This window comes from Manis javanica, chromosome 3, assembly GCF_040802235.1.
Source record: "Manis javanica isolate MJ-LG chromosome 3, MJ_LKY, whole genome shotgun sequence".
Taxonomy (NCBI): Eukaryota; Metazoa; Chordata; class Mammalia; order Pholidota; family Manidae; genus Manis; species Manis javanica.
Genome location: NC_133158.1, coordinates 179,168,901 through 179,187,846, shown reverse-complemented (window position 1 = coordinate 179,187,846; position 18,946 = coordinate 179,168,901). Strand labels below are relative to the sequence as shown.

The 18,946-nt window shown below is 43.6% G+C and overlaps 1 protein-coding gene across 13 annotated transcripts in view; it reads right to left on the bottom strand.

Annotated features, from left to right (window-relative positions):
- Positions 1–18,946, bottom strand: part of SEC22C (SEC22 homolog C, vesicle trafficking protein) — a 59,258-nt gene that overhangs the window by 5,163 nt on the left and 35,149 nt on the right. For 5 of the 13 annotated variants that reach the window (XM_073232484.1, XM_037010529.1, XM_037010524.1 and 2 more), the window contains 3 exons: positions 18,598–18,758; positions 17,281–17,346; positions 4,491–9,817 (listed from right to left, as the gene is read on the bottom strand). In XM_073232484.1, the coding sequence (XP_073088585.1) occupies positions 9,617–9,817; positions 17,281–17,346; positions 18,598–18,758 (428 nt within the window). In that variant the 3' untranslated portion in view covers positions 4,491–9,616. Of the gene's footprint in view, positions 1–4,490; positions 9,818–17,280; positions 17,347–18,597; positions 18,759–18,946 lie in introns of those variants that run through there. The other 8 variants (XR_005059149.2, XR_005059151.2, XR_005059150.2 and 5 more) reach the window with 5 other exon arrangements.

Genomic DNA, 18,946 nt, shown 5'->3' with positions numbered 1-18,946 from the left:
AGCTTGCAGAGGCAGGCCAATCAGACACAAGGCTGAGAGACCGATTCTGGCGGCACAGAGAAGGAACCCCACAGAGGTCCTGGTGCTGCTCTCCATGACCAGGGCCCTCATGGACGCTTGCTGTGGCAAGAGCCCTGAGCCTGCCCTGGCCAGCCCAGCCCCACACTGGATCACTCGGGCCCCTCACGCCCCTCCAGTCTCAGCCATGGCTCTGTCCTGCCTTGGGGGTGAGCTGCCCTCACTCACCATTGGCTATGGCAGTGCCATGACAGGCCCAGCAGTTCCAGCTCAGCAACCAACCTCTGCCCTGTGGCTTGCCTGGCAGGGCCACCTAAAGCAGGCTGGGACCCATACCCCCTTCATATTCAGGTTTCAGTTGTTTTCCAATCAAGATTCCCTTGCAGAGGATGACCAGGACACGTGTCTGAGGACCCTTCCCCTCTCCCGTCTCACCACCCACTCGCTGAGGGTGGGCTCCTCTCCCCCGCTCCCACCTTCCTTCTGAGACGGCATCCACCTGCCCCAGGCCTTCCCTGGGTCATCACGGTGGAGTGGCTTCAAGGAAGTTTCAGGGCTTGGGGGGTGAGAATGATGTTGGCTTAATATTTTTAGAATATGAATGCCATTATATTCAAAGAGCAAACAGTCAGTGAACACTTCCTATGTGCACACATGAATGCCCTGAGAACACAGCAGGGGCCCTGCCCTCCTGGCTGATGCTCTAATGGAGGAGTCGGGCAGTAAATGAGGAAAACGAGAGAAGAGAAAAGGTGAAATGCAGAGATAGAGTAACGGGGTGCCCTGTCAGTCAGGGCGGTCAGAGGAGGTCTCCCCAAGGAGTGGCACTGGGTCAAGAGCAGGTCATTCCCTCTCCTGGTCATCACGACTGAAACCATACGTATCACAGCCGGGGCCCAGAGATCTCGAGGTCCAAGTCAAAACATGCAGTCCCCTGCCTCTGCAGCAGCAGCCCGGACAGGATGTGAAGGGAACATACAGGGGCTTGGGGCCTCAGCACCATGAAAATCTCCCCAAGGTGGGGGCTCTTGGGCTTACCCTTGCCCAGCGAGTGGGAGATGCTCCCAGATGTGGGGAGGCTCATTTCTTGGGCCCTGTGTTGCAGAAGTGGCCCGGCACACAGATATCCTCTGGGCGTGCAGACCAAAAGGTTTCCCTCCCACCCCTTTCAGTGTCCTCAGTGCCAAGTGACAGAGAACAGGCACCTCTTGAAAAGACTAATATTTACTCTTCAAATGAGAGCTGGCACAAGCTGTTTCCTGTGACTGGAGTCTGGCTTGCCCCATGGGATGGACACAACAGGAGGCACTCCAGAAGACAGGCACATGTCCCCTTGGACACCAGCATCCAGGCCGAGACCATGTCTTCGAGATGGAGACAGCATGTCCCAAGGTCCCATCCTACACACTCTCCGCATGCACACCGTCACTGTGGGATGCTGTCCGCCCGGGCCCTATTGGACAGCCCTATGAGAAAGTTCATCTTCATGTTGGCCCTGTGTTCCTTGCTCTGGCCCTTGCTCTAATCCCTGGGGCCTCAGGAAATTGGTCCGGAACAACCCCTTAGAGTAACAGTGGTCCTGGTCTCCTTCAGATGCCCCAGCCCCAGCCCCGCCAGCTTCTCTTCCCCAGGCTCGCACTGTCAGCTCTGTGACCAGAAGAAGCTGTCAGGGGTGGAAGGCCTTGCTGTCGGGGCACCTCTGTCTCCTGCAGCTATGTCCTTGTCCCCATGAGAGGCCTGCAGCTGAGTGCTTCATGTGGGAGTCTGCCAGGAAACTGCTGGCCAGACACACTGGGTCTGGGAAGGAGGGTCCCTAGCGGCCAGAGCCGGCTGTCATCTCTGAGACTCCTCCCTCGTGGGTTCCCGAGGCCCTTCTGACTATTACAGGTGCTGGCCTCAGCTTTGGTCTCCCTGCCTTGTGCCCACTGGACAAGCCCTGGAGGCTTAAATGCACTCTGGCAGCATGTGGGGCTTTGCAAGGAGCCCCCCAGAGGCAGCCTCCTCAGCTTCCTCAAGTCCAGTCAGGGCTGCAAGATCTCCAAGGGCCTTGCAGGCCCCCGGATTCTCCCAGGGCTCTGACCTAACTGATGACTCTGGCAAGCCCTCTTTTTCTTTTTTTAATTCCTTATTATAGATCCCTAACACCCATGCTCCTGGCCCCTTGGAGGTAACCATTCAGATGTAATTAACATGGATCTCTTAAAATACATTCTTAAAAAATATTTTATCATTTTGTGTGCATATATTTCTAATCATATAACTGTTATTTTTCACTCAGTTCTACATTTTGAAAATCCATTCATGCTATGCTACATTTAAATCTGGTACTTCTGCCGGCTGTATGGTGCTCAGTGGTGAGCCTGCACACTTTATGTGTCCGTGATAGACACACAGATTGCTTTAAGCCAACACAAATAATACTTCAGTAAAATTTATCTTCATACATGTCCCCTTAAGGATCTGTGTAAGGATGTCCCAGGGACATATAACCAGGAGTGACATGTCTACATTATGAGATATATGCACACTAAATTTGGATAGGTAGCTGTATTAATTTGCTAGGGCTGCCATAATGAAGTACCAGTATCTGACTAGATTGATGAACAGAAGTTTATTTTCTTGCTGATTTCTGAAGGCAAGAAGCCAGAGGGCAAGATGTCAGCAGGGTTGGTTTCTCGAAGCCTCTCTCCTTGGCTTGAAGATGGCTGCCTTCTCACTGTGCTTTGCCATGGTCTGCTCTCTGTGTCTGTGCTTACTGGACACCAGTAATACTGGATTTGGGCGCACCCATATGACCTCATTTTACCTTAATTACCTCCTTAATGGCCTTATCTCCAAAGACAGCCACATTCTGAGGTCCTGGGGTTAGGACTCCACTATATGAATTTGAGGAGAATACAATTCAGCCCTAAACAGTAGCATTGCTCTAGCATACTGGCTGTACACCAAGCCCATTATATCCCCACACTCCCTCCAACACTCAGTGCCATGCAGCTTTCTAAGTTTTGCCAAATAGGCATAAGGTGGTACCTTACCTTTGTTTTAATATGTATTTCTTTGGATTTCTAGTGATTTTTACCATTTTCATTCACTTGCTTTTTGAGTTTTCTGCAAATTGCTCATTTTTCTGTTGGGATTGTCGTCTTTCTTGCTGATTTACAGTAATTGCTTATATATTAATTCCTTATTCGTTTCAGACATTGTAAATATCTTCTTCCATTCTTTTAAATTTACCCCTGAAATTCTTATTTGTGTGTAATCAAATTCATTAGTCAGTTTGCCTTTGGGGTTGTCTGTGCCTGTGACATTTTTGTTTAAGAAGCACTTTTCCAACCCAGGTAACAGATACCCTCCTTCATATTCTCCAGTGAACTTTACAGTTTTTGCCTTGCACACCTGGGCCAGTGGTGCCTGCGAGCTGACTCAGCAGGCAGGGAGCACCTCCCTGCCAGGGGAACCCAGATAGGCCCCTTCTCTCTGAGCCTCACACATCCCCACCCCACACACAGTTTGGCAGCTTCCAGGCAGCCCTTCTGCTACCTGCCCCCCACATACGGGTAGAGCCTGAGAAAAAGGAAGGCAATTCATCAGCCTGAAGGGAACCCAGCTCCCCACCCCCCAGCACAGAAAGGGCACCCTTCATGCACCAAGATCCCCTTTTATTCCTTGTGGGTGCTGCCAATAGCAGAAAGCACCTTGCGCCCAGCCCAGGGGACAGAGCTCCAGGCAAAGCTGTCACTGGCTCCCTAGGACAGACCTCAACTTCCCCACCTGAGCAAGGTGGTTGAACGAGACGGTATCTAAAGGCTTTGCTGACTCCCAAATCCCAGAACCCGGTAACTCAGATATCTGTTTTGGACGTCTCTGCCTTCCTCCAAAAGATGTGCATTCAGGACAGATGGTGGAGAGAAGCTTGGAGCATGCATTCCCCAATGTGTTTACAGCATGGTCAGGCGAGGTTAGTGCAGTTGTTTCCTTTCTGGGAATTTTATCAGCTGCTACAGAAATGTTCTCTGCAAAAAGGCACACTCCCCGGGGCTGGGAACCCGACGGTGTGGCTGGCAGCCGCGCCCCCTGGTGGCCATTTTGTGCTGGGGCTCATCCTAGGGGATGAAAGCTCCCTCACTCTCAAGAGCACAGACAGGAACCCAGAGCCAGGAAAGTGCCGGCCCAGGGCACATGGCCAGGCGGGGGCAGAGCTGGCATAGGAGGCAGGCCTCCCAGTCCCCAAGGCAGAGCCATGACTGTGATTTTGGTTTTTCCAAGGTCTTCCCTGGATCCGTGATTGCATTCCATAGTCTGGGGATAAGTGTTGAGGACCATTTTGAGCCCTTGCACCTGTCTAGACCTCACTGAGCAAGAGGACCTGAAGTCCACTTCTCTCGACACCTCCCTCTCATTATGCCAGGACCATGGCACACTGCCTAGGAAAATGGACCCACAATTCACAATTTTCCACACAAACACACAGATTAATAAGCACCTTTAGGTTTATTCTCCTCCCACTTCTGAAGCCACCTCATTTAATTTATATATACATTGTATATAAAGAGCTAAACAACATTCTTTACATACATAACACAAGTTTAGGCTTTACTACTGTGTGAAAGTTTGTTAAAACATACCTATCATTTACTCAAAATAGATCTTTGTTATTACATGAAAACAGTTAAGAAGCTTGTGTCACAGCAAGCATTCAAAATGAGCATGTGAAGTAAATGGTTTGGCCCTGGCTAAATTAGCCTCAATCTTTTATGCTCTTAGTATAAAAGTCCATTAAACAAAACAGAATCCTGGGGGGTCAAGTCATATGAATAATTCATTAATTATTTATGAAGCAACCCTGGAATCATATATAAGTTAAAGATCATATTTATCAAGCCCAGGTTAGAGGAACAAAATGGATTTGATAATTTTACACTAACTAAGAGACTGTGGGCAGTAGCTCTGCCGTCAGTACACACAGACAGATGTTTCCATATCCGGCCATTCCCAGATTTCACTGGCAAGCCCGTTCCACAGGTTCCCTGCCAATGATGTTTCCCCAGCAACAGAAGTCTGACATCACTGCTCCAGATGTGAGAATCAGAGCTCTTCTCATTTGGGTCAGGGATATACCTGAGGTTTGGTGGAACCAGAACTGGCTTTCCTGGCCCTGGAGGACTCAACAGCAGTGGTATCAAGGGCTCTGTGCCTGGATAGGCAGAAGCCAGGTCCAAGAGGAGGAAGAGAGGCTGCTACCTTTCTGGAGTGAAAGAATGAGCCCATGTACCTTGCAGCATCACAAAAGGCCCTTTTTGTAACAGCCAGAAGACATGGCTGCGCCCTGTTTACTGAAGCATGCAGAACATCTGTATCAGGTAAACTCAAAACCTCTCTCTTCCTGCACAAGAACCAGGGATTCACCCAGTGTTCTCCTCCACTAGACTTTTGTCCTCATGACCACATTCCAGGAGAGCAAGTTGACCTTATCCTATTTCCAGATGAGGACATTGGGCCGATGGGCAATGACTTGCCCACTGTGGTCAAGACCCAATGGAAGGGCCAAGCTGATCTCCAGGCCTCCCAGCCAGCTGACCAAGGCATTCCTTCCCCCTCGTCTGCTCTCTTTTCTTCCACCATTATGAACAGCCACAGTCCACATGTGGAGTGTCCCTGAACCTGGGCAGGATTCTGTGTAGAAACATTTGGAATGTGAGCAATGCAGAGCAGGGGTGCACATGTGGTCACCACAAACACTCCCATCCTTGCAGCTCCTCACCTGTGCTGCACTGTGCAAGCAGCAGGTTCTCTGAGGGCCACCTGTCCGCATTTTACAATGAGTGGCCAATCCTTTCAAGAAACAGCAAATGGCAGCCCTGGATGAAGGTACAGCATGTGCCCCTGAAATGCTAAGGGGCAGCTGATGTCTTACAGCAGATACAGAGCCCCCAGCTCTGCTCCCCAACTATCCCCCACTTCCTGGGCTCCAAACAGCAGGCCTTGCTGGCTGTCACCTTTGGCTGTGAGCAGTGCTGACCACCGAAGTGCTACTCCCCTCTGACACCCAACTCCTAGGTGTGTGCAGAGCTCATAGGGTGAGCAGGACAAGGGGGCAGTGAGTGCCTCAGCGCCATCTGCTCCTTGAAGATCCTGTACCCACCCCAGTGATTACAGTTAAAGGTGGCCTTCCCGTCCCTCCAGAAACTCCAGTTTCAGTGGCGTCCCCAGGGATGGAGGGTGTGGGACATAGGTGGAAAGAGGCAGGAGAGACCTGGAGAATGGGGAACCTAGAAGATGAACAGGGAGCTCAAGGTGAAGCTGGTAGAACTGATGAGTAAGTGTTTTCATTTCAGCCTTCCTCTCAACACCCTTTTTCCCACCCCTTAAGGAACTTTAAAATGTTGGGCCTTGATTCACAGTGCCTATCAACAGAGTTCAGGGATCACAAGGGCCCAAGACTGCAAAACAAACCCGGGAGCCCGTGGGCACATTCCCTCTCCTGCAGGCAGCAGAGCCTCCAGTGTCCCAAACAGGCCCTGACTTATCTCCCCCTAGGAGACAGAAACCAGGAATGGTCCCTGTCACAGTGAGGCCAGCCCAGAGAAAAGAAAACCAGAGTGCACAGGCTCCTTCACTAGTGTCCTTGGGGAAAGGGAACCCCTGCCCAGGAGCCCTGGAGTCACATCCCTGCCCTGATAGAAATGAGATCACACACCCTGCCAGTCAAGACCATGCAGCATCTGATACCAGAAGGCACTTTGAAGTTTTGTTTCCAACACTATTTCATCTACTTCCAGACCTAGCCTTGTGAAGCCAGCTGGGAAGGCAGCATTTAACCACTGGGAAGACAAAGGTCACTGAGCAGCAGGGAGTCCATGGTGGAATAAGAATGATCCCTGTGATGCAGAGCCAGATCCTGGCATCACAGGTGACACAGGGGCCCACAGAACTTCAGGCCTGAACCAAGGCCACCTGAGCCCAGGAATTCCTTCAGATGAAATCTCCACTTCTTTCCTATCATTCGTGTCTTCCTTTGTGCAGTGAGGAGGATTTCAGTCAGTGTCCATCCAGTCATTATCTTGTAGCTTATCCAGTGCATCCTTTTCCTTTTGTTTGTAAATCTCAGACCCATGAAGATGTTAACTAAGACCACATTCAACCAAGTATGGGTAACACCTCCACCAATGCAAGAAGCTTTCACAGGAGGACTCCTCTTCAAGGACTGTTCTTTCCTATTTGCTGAGTGTGGATCACAGGCTCAGACCCAGAGCGTCTGGGGTACAGGGCACACAGCAACACCAAGAGCACATGGGCTCAAAAAGAAACAATTCACTTGTAAGCTCTTCTTACCAACTTTTAAAGCTTGCATGTGTGTGCGCTTCTAATATAAAAGGATGTGTCTCCCCTCCTTGGCTTTCCATTCTATTCTGCTACCTTCAGAATTATCTCCTAGAAAGACTGAAAATTCACCTCCTAGATATGCAGAAAATCATGAGGATGCAAAATCCACAGAGAGAAAGCTCTGAAGTTTATATGTGAGGATGTGGACAATCTAACTTTCATATCCAGATTTTATGTTTGATTAAAAATAGAAAATTCTATTATAAGAAAATAAAATTACTGTGGCAACATTTTCTCAACAGCTCCCAGTCACATGAACTTGTTTTTCTTGAAGTAATATCAAGGTAGATAAACAAAAATACACCACCAGTAACAACCAACAACTGAATTCCCTAAAATAAGTTCTTGCTTTCCCCACAATACTCAATAACTTCTTGCAATGGTTCTCAACTTTTAAAAACTAGCAAAATAGGATTTTTTAATTTATCAAGACATCATAATTCAACCGAAAGTATTCCATGCAATTGTGGTTGAGCTGCTCAGACTTCAGACTTCTACCAAGAACAGTGCAGGGGGCACACTCCTGAAACGGCCTCCTGAATGGTCCTGGATGGCCCAGGATGAAATTTTTGGAGACCTAAGGGAGCTTACTGAGATTCACATTTTGGAAAACTATGATCAATCGATATTTTGACAATAAGAGAAAGAAAAGTAACTTTTTAGAACATAGGGTTAATCATCTTTATAAAGCTTTAAAGAAAGGTAAAACCTACTTAATTTTGTTCACAAAAAATTAGGCCCTTGGACTAATTGAGGTAATAGAGAAAGGTGTAGAGGAGTAATTAGTTTGGGAAGTCTTCCGAAGAGGTCCACGGAGTCAAATACTCATCAGCATTGCAATGACAGGCACTCAGCTGCATGTACAAGGCTAATGACAACAGCCACTCCCACCTGCATCTGTAAAGTGACATTGCGTGAATTTGTGTGATTTGCTTACGCCAGTTTGTGGCCCACTGCAAGGAATCCTGAAATTCTCATTTCTACTCATGCTTATAAGCTTTTGATCCAGTAGCACTGGTTACTCAATTAATTTTTTAAATATTCATATAAACCCTGCAAATAAATACAAAACATTTCTGTACCCACACAGCCTCACCACCATAAAAAGTTTTTTATAAATTAAATAAACTCAACTTTTTAAACTACTTTCTCAGCTTAAGTCTGCCCTTTTCCTAAATGAAGATATGCTCAATTTATATCTAAAATGCATTTAAACATTCTAAAGGTATTGTATCAGACCTAAGTTACCAAAAAACATAAACAAAATTTACCTAGCTTATATTTATGAACCATATTTTTAAGTTTTTTAATTCACCCTGTCCTGACCCTCTGAAAAATAAAAAAAACTACCTGAGTCACATTTGGACTGAAAGTTGATACAGGTTTTTAAAGTGGTTCCTCTAGATAACTGCCAATTACTAAAACTAGTGTTACTGAATCTAGTGGTTTATTGAATCATCCAATTTAAAAGACCAAAATAATTCCATTCTGATCTTCAAATAATGCTACTTCTGAATGAGCCCCCAAATTCTGCTGTCATAAGTAAATGTGAACTGGAGATTCTGCAGTAATGTTCAGCACAATATGAGGACCAGGTATTAAGCAGCCTCATGCCTTCAACTGCACCTGGTAAACATCCTCAATTCTTGGTATCAGTCCAGTGTGGTCAAAAGAACTTCAAGGATGGAAACTTGAGGTAAAGTCGGCCTTTGTCAGAACTGGCAAGAAGAGCTGAGTCAGAGGTGGTCCTGTTCCCTCTGTCCGGATTCTTTCTCATTAGCTGAGATTCAACTGTGTGAAATATGAGCAGGCATATGAAATCAAGATCCAAATCTAGAGGAAAAGGACATGATCAAGAGTCTGCCCAGCTGGATGGACCAGTGGTTGACCAGAAGACCAATGGTGAGCTGCCTCAACAAGAGGAGCCACCAGCTGAGAGCCAGGCTATTACACCTGATCAGAGCAAAGAATATGATGAAGCACCTGTGGTTCAAGGCAAAGGGCAACCATGGGGTTAAACAGAGTCGAGCTGAAACCATGCAGACTGTTCTTATGCTGGATATTTAACTGTTAAAATTCTCTCAATAAAGTTTTACATCATTCTTCAAAAACAAAGAAAGAAAAAATAAACTTGAGGTAAAGTTGACAACAAAAAGGGAAACACAGATGGCCCTCGGAGGAAAGCCAAGGATCCATTCATCATGCGACGCCATCCTCACACTCCACAACCAGACTGCTTCTCCTGACGCTGCCTCGTCAGGATCTGATATGAAGACAGAAAAGCCACTCCTGTGTGGAAGAGGATTTGCCAGAGGTTCCTCAGCCCATGCAGGTACACGTTGCCCAGGCAAATAAAGAGAAGCATCAGCACCACCTTCAGAGTCCTGGCTGGACTGTAGAACAGGTACAAGTAACACTGAAATCACACCAGAAGAGGAAGTGCAATCAGAGATTATAACATGGCCCCAGGGTCAGATCCCAGATTTACTTCTTGCATCAGCCACAGTGTCATTTCATGCACATTAGCACATCAAACTGGATTCATTTATCCAGCCTGGACTCACTGGGCATGCTGCTGTTAATCACTGGAAGAAAGTGCAGATTTAGAAGACAGAAGGTGAAACAGATGTCATGGAGAAATTAGAACACCGTACTATTGCAAGTAGTTTAAGGGATTCAAGAGGGCGGCGTGGGAGGTGAGACAGAGAACTCCCAAAACCACAAATAGTATGACAATATACTTAATTAATACAACTAACCCAAAAACAGCAACAGGAAAGAAGGCTGAACCAGACTGCATACAGACCTCACAAACAGAGCAGACCTCATGAACAGAGCAGATCTCACAAAATAGGGTAACATACCAGAGCCTTGATCTGGCGGGACCCGAGCCCTTCTCCCACCCCAGCTCACTGGCAGGAGGAAGAAAAATGGAGCAGGGGAGCGGGTGGAGGCCTGGGACTGCTGAACACCAAGACCTGGGCTCACTGGCTCTGACACTGGAGATAGGCACCACAGACGGGAATCAGGAAACAGCTCTTTCCCCCCCCAGGCACCAGCACCACTCCTCTACCACCCCTAACCTCACTCTAGGGGCTGAGCAGCTCCAGAGACTGGAGCTTCTGGGCACTAGAGGGCAACACATAAAAATATGAAACATCAAAAGAACCTGGTTCAAACAAAAATCCCACAAACCCTAGAAAAAGGACCAAAGAAACTGAACTCACCAATCTTTCTGCAAGAGAGCTCAAAATAAAAATCGTAAACATGCTTATGGAGGTACAGAAAAATATTTAAGAACTCAGGAACGAATTTAAGACAGAGATTCAATCATTAAGAAATTCCATACCTGAAATGAAATGTATAACAGAGGGATTTAAAAGCAGATTAGATATAGTAGAAGTGATGGTAAATGGAACAGAAATTAGAGAAGAGGAATACAAAGAAGCTGAGGCACAGTGAGAAAAAAGAATCTCTAAGAATGAAAGAATATTGAGAGAATTGTGTGACCAATCCAAACAGAACAATATTCGCATTATAGGGGTACCAGAAGAAGAGAGAGAAAAAGGGATAGAAAGTGTCTTTGAGGAGGTAATTGTTGAAAATTTCCCTAAACTGGGGAAGGAGATAGTCTGTCAGGCCATGGACAGTGACAGATCTCCCAACACAAGGGGCCCAAGGAAGACAACACCAAGACATATAGTAATTAAAACAGCAAAGATCAAGGATAAGGACAGACTTCTAAAAGCAGCCAGAGAGAGAAATAAGATCACATACAAAGGAAAGCCAATCAGGCTAACATCAGACTTCTCAGCAGAAACCTTACAGGCCAGAAGGGAGTGGCATGATGTATTTAATGCAATGAAGCAGAAGGGCCTGGAACCAAGATTACTTTATGTGGCAAGATTATCATTTAAATTTGAAAGAGGGATTAAACAATTTTCAGATAAGCAAAACCTGAGAGAATTTACCTTCCACAAACCATCTCTACAGTCCATCTTGAAGGGACTGCTATAGATGGAAGTGTTTCTAAGGTTTAATAGCTGTCACCAGAGGTATTAAAACCACAGTAAAGAAAGTAGAACAGCTAAGTACTAAGCAAATGCAAAATTAAATTAACTATCTCCAAAGTCAATCAACGGATAGACAAACAGTACAGAATATGATATCTAATATATAAAGAATGGAAGAGGAAGAAACAGGAGGAGAAAAAGAAAAGAACCTTTAGATTGTGTTTGTAATAGCATATTAAGTGATTTAAGTTAGACTCTTAGATAGTAAGGAAGTTAACCTTGAACCTTTGGTAACCACGAATTTAAAGCATGCAATGGCAATAAGTACATACCTATCAATAATAACCCTAAATGTAAATGGACTGAATGCACCAATCAAAAGACATAGAGTCACAGAATGGATAAAAAAACAAGACCCATCTATATGCTGCCTACAAAAGACTCTTTAAACCCAAAGACATACACAGACTAAAAGTGAAGGGATGGAAAAAGATATTACATGCAACTAAGAGAGAGAAAAAAGCAGGAGTTGCAGTATTTGTATCAGAAAAAATAGACTTCAAAACAAAGAAAGTCACAAGAGACAAAGAACAACATTACATAATGATAAAGGAGTCAATCCAACAAGAAGATATAACCATTATAAATATCTATGCTCCCAACATAGGAGCACCTACATATGTGAAACAAATACTAACTGAATTAAAAGGGGAAATAGAATGCAATGCATTCATTCTAGGACACTTCAACACTCCACTCACACTGAAGGGCAGATCAACCAGACAGAAAATAAGTAAGGACACAGAGGCACTGAATAACATATTAGGACAGATGGACCTAACAGACATCTATAGAACTCCACACCCAAAAGCAGCAGAATACACATTCTTCTCAAGTGCACATGGAACATTTTCAAGAATAGATCACATACTAGGCCACAAAAAGAGCCTCAGTAAATTCAAAAAGACTGAAATTGTACCAACCAGTTTCTCAGACCACAAAGGTATGAAACTAGAAATAAATTACACAAAGAAAATGAAAAATCCCACAAACAAGTGGAGGCTTCACAACATGCTCCTAAATAACCAATAGATCAATGACTAAATAAAAACAGAGATCAAACAGTATATGGAGACAAATGAAAACAATAATTCAACACCACAAAATCTGTAGGACACATCCAAGGCTGTGCTAAGAGGAAAGTATATTGCAATACAGGCCTATCTCAGGAAAGAAGAACAATCCCATATAAGAAGTCTAAACTCACAATTAATGAAACTAGAAAAAGAAGAACAAATGAGGCCCAAAGTCAGTAGAAGAAGGGACATAAAAAAAGATTAGAGAATTAAATAAAATCAAGAAGAATAAAATAATAGAAAGAATCAATGAAAGCAACAGCTGGTTCTTCCAGAAAATAAACAAAATAGATAAACCCCTAGCTAGACTTATCAAGAAAAAAAGAGGGTCTACATACATAAACAGAATCACAAATGGGAAAGGAAATATCACTATGGACACCACAGAAATACAGAGAGTTATGAGAGAATACTATGAAAAATTATATGCCAACAATCTGGATAACCTAGAAGAAATGGACAACTTCCTAGAAAATACAACCTTCCAAGGCTGACCAAGGAAGAAACAGAAAATCTGAACAGAACAATCACCAACAATGAAATTCAACTGGTAATCAAAAAACTACCTAAGAACAAAACCCCTGGACCTGATGGCTTCACCACTGAATTTTATCAAACATTTAGTGAAGGCCTAACATCCATCCTCCTTAAAGTTCTTCAAAGAGTAGAAGAGGGAATACTTCCAAACTCATTCTATGAGGCCAGCATCATTCTAATACCAAAACCAGGCAAAGACACCACAAAAAAAGAAAATTACAGACCAATATCCCTGATGAACACACATGCAAAAATACTCAACAAAATATTAGCAAACCCAATTCAAAAATAAATCAGAAAGATCACCCATCATGATCAAGTAGGATTTATTACAGGGATGCAAGGGTGGTACAACATTCGAAAATCCATCAACATCATCCAAAACATCAACGAAAAGAAGGACAAAAACCACATGATCATCTCCATAGATGCTGAAAAAGCATTTGACAAAATTCAACATCCATTCATGATAAAAACTCCCAACAAAATGAGAATAGAAGGCAATTACCTCAACATAATAAAGGCCAGATATGACAAACCCACAGCCAAAATCACACTTAACAGGAAGAAGCTGAAAGATTTTCCTTTAAGATCGGGAACAAGACAAGGATGCCCACTTTCCCCACTTCTATTCAACATAGTACTGGAGATCCAAGCCACAGCAATCAGACAAGACAAAGAAATAAAAGGCATCCAGATTGGCAAGGAAGAAGTCAAACTGATTGGCAAGGAAGAAGTCAAACTGTCCCTCTTTGTTGATGACATGATATTGTATATAAAAAACCCTAAAGAATCCACTGCAAAACTACTAGATCTAATATCTGAATTCAGCAAAGTTGCAGGATACAAAATTAATACACAGAAATCTGTAGCATTCCTATACACTAACAATGAACTAGCAGAGAGAGAAATCAGGAAAACAATTCCATTCACAATTGCATCAAAAAGAATAAAATACCTAGGAATAAACCTAACCAAGGAAGTGAAAGACTTATACTCTGAAAACTACAAGACACTCATGAGAGAAATTAAAGAAGATACCAATAAAAGGAAATACACCCTGTGCTCATGAATAGGAAGAATTAATATTGTCAAAATGGCCATCCTGCCTAAAGCAATCTATAGATTCAATGCAATCCCTATCAAAATACCAACAGCATTCTTCAATGAACTAGAGCAAATCATTCTGAAATTCATATGGAACCACAAAAGACCCCAAATAGCCAAAGCAATCCTGAGAAGGAAGAATAAAGCAGGGGAATTACACTCCCTGACTTCAAGCTCTACTACAAAGCCAGAGTAATCAAGACAATTTGGTACTGCCACAAGAACAGACACAGAGACCAGTAGAACAGACCAGAGAGCCCAGATATAAACCCAAGCATAAATGGTCAATTAATATACGATAAAGGAGCCATGACATACAATGGGGAAATGACAGCCTCTTCAACAGCTGGTGTTGGCAAAACTGGACAGCTACATGCGAGAGAATGAAACCGGATTATTGTCTAACTGTATACACAAAAGTAAATTCGAAATGTATCAAAGATTTGAATGTAAGTTATGAAACCATACAACTCTTTGAAAAGAACATAGGCAAAAATCTCTTGGACATAAACATGAACAACTTTTCATGAACGTATCTCCCCAGGCAATGGAAACAAAAGGAAAAATGAACAAGTGGGACTATATCAAGCTGAAAAGCTTCTGTACAGCAAAGAACACCATCAACAGAACAAGAAGGCATCCTACAGTATGGGAGAATATATTCATAAATGACATATCCAATAAAGGGTTGACATCCAAAATATATAAAGAGCACATGCACCTCAGTAAACAAAAAGCAAATAAGCCAATTAAAAAATGGGCAGAGGATCTGAACAGACACTTCTCCAAAGAAGAAATTCAGATGGCCAACAGGCACATAAAAAGATGCTCCACATCACTAATCAGAGAAATGCAAATTAAAACCACAATGAGATTATCACCTCACACCATTTAGGATGGCCACCATCCAAAAGACAAACAACAAATGTTGGCTATGAGGTGGAGAAAGTGGAACCGTCCTATACTGCTGGTAGGAATGTAAAATAGTTAAACCATTGTGAAAAGTACTATGGAGGTTTCTCAAAAAACTAAAAATAGAAATACCATTTGATCCAGGAATTCCACTCCTAGGAATTTACCCTAAGAATGCAGCAACCCAGTTTGAAAAAGACATATGCACCCCTATGTTTATCACAGCATTATTTACAACAGCCAAGAAATGGAAGCAATCTAAGTGTCCATCAGTAGATGAATAGATAAAGAAGATGTGGTACATATACACAATGGAATATTATTCAGCCATAAGAAGAAAACAAATACTACCATTTGCAACAACATGGATGGACCTAGGGGGTATTATGCTCAGTGAAATAAGTAGGTGGAGAAAGACAAGTATCAAATGATTCCACTCATCTGTGGAGTGTAAGAACAAAGAAAAAACTGAAGGAACAAAGCAGCAGCAGACTCACAGAAACCAAGAATGGACTAAGAGTTACCAAAGGGAAAGGGACTGGGGAGGATGGGTCGGAAGGGAGGAATGAGGGGGATAAAGGGGCATTATGATTAGCACACATAATGTAGTGGGGGACACGGGGAAGGCAGTATAGCTCAGAGAAGACAAGTAGTGACTCTGTAGCATCTTACTAAGCTGACGGACAGTGACTGTAATGGGGTATGTGGTGGTGACTTGATGATGGGGGGAGTCTAGTAACCACAGTGTTGTTCATATAATTGTCTGTTAATGATAGCAAAATAAAAAAATTAAAATAAAAAAGAAATATGGACAGAAATGCCCAGGCTGTAGGCTGGAGAGAGAGAAGGGATGCTGGTAAGGGGCCAAAAGCCAGGCCAGGACGCCCCAACAAGACTGGCCCACTTCTAAATAAATTTTTTCTCCAGAGAAGTCATAATAGGTGAGAAGCTGTGCTTGTACCAGTGCAGCTCTTTGTGAGCTGTCGCTACCTAAGAGACCACTGTTCTCTGGGCATCTTCCTTATCATGTCTTCAAAGCATCTCTGAGACAGGGAAACATCTCACAGCAGGGAGAGAGACTGCTATTTTGTGTAGGGGTATCACACAGCAAAGAGGCAATTCTTTGTTCTGCAAAGGTATGAACAGCTTTTTGGTTCAGTGTTTTTTAAAAAAAGCACATTCTCAAAACACAGGACAATCTGACAAAGCCTCAAGCTACAGTAGAAAAGAGAGAGCTCCCCAGTGAAAGAACTTTCCAGGCAAGGGTGCAGTAGAGGGGCCTGGGTGGCACAGTAAGGTCCCCACAGCCCTAAAATGCAGCCTCTAGGAAACTCCCACTGGCAACACCCAAGGTTTGGAGACTGGTTTTATAGAAAATGAGTGCATTTTCAATCTTCAGTTGAAAATGTCTTTTTGCACACTCATGTAATCCTTAAGAACAGACCATTCTAGGATGTATGTGGAAGAGAGGAAGAGCCCTGAGAACAGAAAGTTTAACTAAAAAAAAGCTTAAACATGCAGAGAAAGACTAAAATCTTATGGAAGAGATTTAGAGTCAAGTTTTTACTAGAATTAACTCTGCCTACAGGGGATTCAAAAGCTCCTTTTTACTCTACCCCTTAGGTACACAAGCTTATTGAAAATAACTAATCAAAGCCCTCTAGTTAATGTTACAATTTTTGTTTCATATTTGACATATTTGAGTCAGATGGTACTACTATTAAAAACAATTTCTTAACCTAGTCCTCTGTTTAAATAAGCACATACACATAGATGCTCCTTCTGCAGAAGGACATTTCCGTATCTGGACTGCCCTAACAATAAGCACGAGGCATGACCCTGAATCACCCTCATCAGGCCCACCCAGTCCCCACAGCAGTCTTGTCCCTCCCTTCTTGGGAGTCAAATCCCAGATTTGCTCTGTTCTGCTGCTATCAAGGCCCTGTGGCTGAGGGAAAGTGGCTTTCTCTCTCTCTGAGCCCAAAGAGCTATTTCTATAGAATGAGAAGATTGGGCAGGACGGGCCTGGGGTCCTTCTACGAAAGGGCTGGTATTGTCCATGACCTGAACCAAGGCCTTGGTGGAACAAAAACATTATCTAGAAACTGCTGGTTCCAACAGAACAAAAGGCTATAGGTTTAACCCACTCACCAAAATAGCAATGTTTCACCCACCTGGAAAATGCAGGCAACAAAAGGAATAAGAAAAGCCAGAATATTTCCAATTTCCTCATGGGCAACCTAAAAAAATATGAGGAACACAAGAAAAGGGGTACTTAGATGAGATGACACACTGTGACATGAAGTACCTTACTCCACATTCAGTCTGGTATGGCTGATGACACAAAACCCTGGTTCGGTAAGACTTAATTCCTGTGTATACACCACAACAGGAGTCAGCATGCAACTGTTCCAATGGCCTGGACACACCATGCACCCTCCTGGTAGTATAGAGAACAGAATGCATCTGTGTTGAGCCCTCAACCTGGAATGTTCCCCATAACCCACCACCTCTCAAAACCCTACTCAGCTGTCAATACTAAGCTTTTCCTAATTCTGCTCAGTCCCAGACACTGCCACTTTCTTGGTGATTATTACCATACTCTGCTTCATGCCCACAAGGTAGGGTCTACATCTTAGCCATCTTGTTGGCCAGGCACCTGTTCTAGTGCACAAGACACTTGGTAAGTATCTGGGTATGGGTATTCATAAGCAGTAATAGTGGGAAACACTCTGCACACTGGCCAAAGACACAGCAGGTTGGTAACAGGCAGGCACCACTCTTACAGCCCAGGCCTGCCACCATTCTCCAAACAGCTCAGCCCACGTCAGCCTCCTGAGATTCAACATGAGCTGTGCTTCAGACTTTGGCCATCACATTGATGGGGATGAGCAGTATGACTATCTTGTAAGACAAAAATCTATCTGTTTATGCTTATAATGGTTCTGTACTTAAAAGTGGTTGAAATACTTCAACATCAAAAAACAATACTTAAAAAGCACTGCAATAGACAGTTGATTTGAGATGAGCAGACTGGCAAATCAACTTCCTAGTGACACAGTTCTTTGACAAAGAAACCAAGGAAGGTGGTATCTGCACGACAGAAATCAGACTATGAGACAACTTTTCCCAGAGGAAAAAAAGCCTGAAACCTTAAAGTCTGAAAATCAAACTTTTACCCTGAGTGTACCATCTAGACCCTGAGGTGACTCGTGGGTTCCAAGGACCACAGAGTGGTCTGATGCCTTTTAGCAAGTTGCCCATTTCTCACTAATATTCAGCATGCCCCTTTGGCTTCTTAGGACAACAGATACAAAGAGAGAGTTTCACATTTGTTCAATTTACTACAAAGAATAAAACTTAAAATAATTTTTTATTTGAATTTCTAGTATTATAAAGCCTTTGTGCATAACAGCCTTGCAAATAAAGTGTATCCCCATCAGTTTCTTACACCATTTGTCCTTCAATTTAAACTATACAGAAAAGGTTACCTGTAAAGAATGTTCTGCAAGGTGAATTCCACGGATGAGATTCAGAGCAGCACACATGATGTTGAGAATAAGGGAGAGGATACCCAGGGCTGTCACTGGTTCCATTCGGAAATTAGGAGCTTCACAATTAAGAAAAAATAAGTGTCTAGTAAAAATAATTTCTATGTGAAAGAAAAATAAAGACATTAACTAGACCTCCACTAATGACCTACATAACACTCATTATGTTACACACAGAATTACAAACAGATTACTTTAAAAAACAGCTGCAGTTAGAAAGAAAAAAGAAAGGCAAGAAATTAAGGAATGGATCAGGGGATGTGAGGTGAATTTCTTCAGAAAGAGGCCC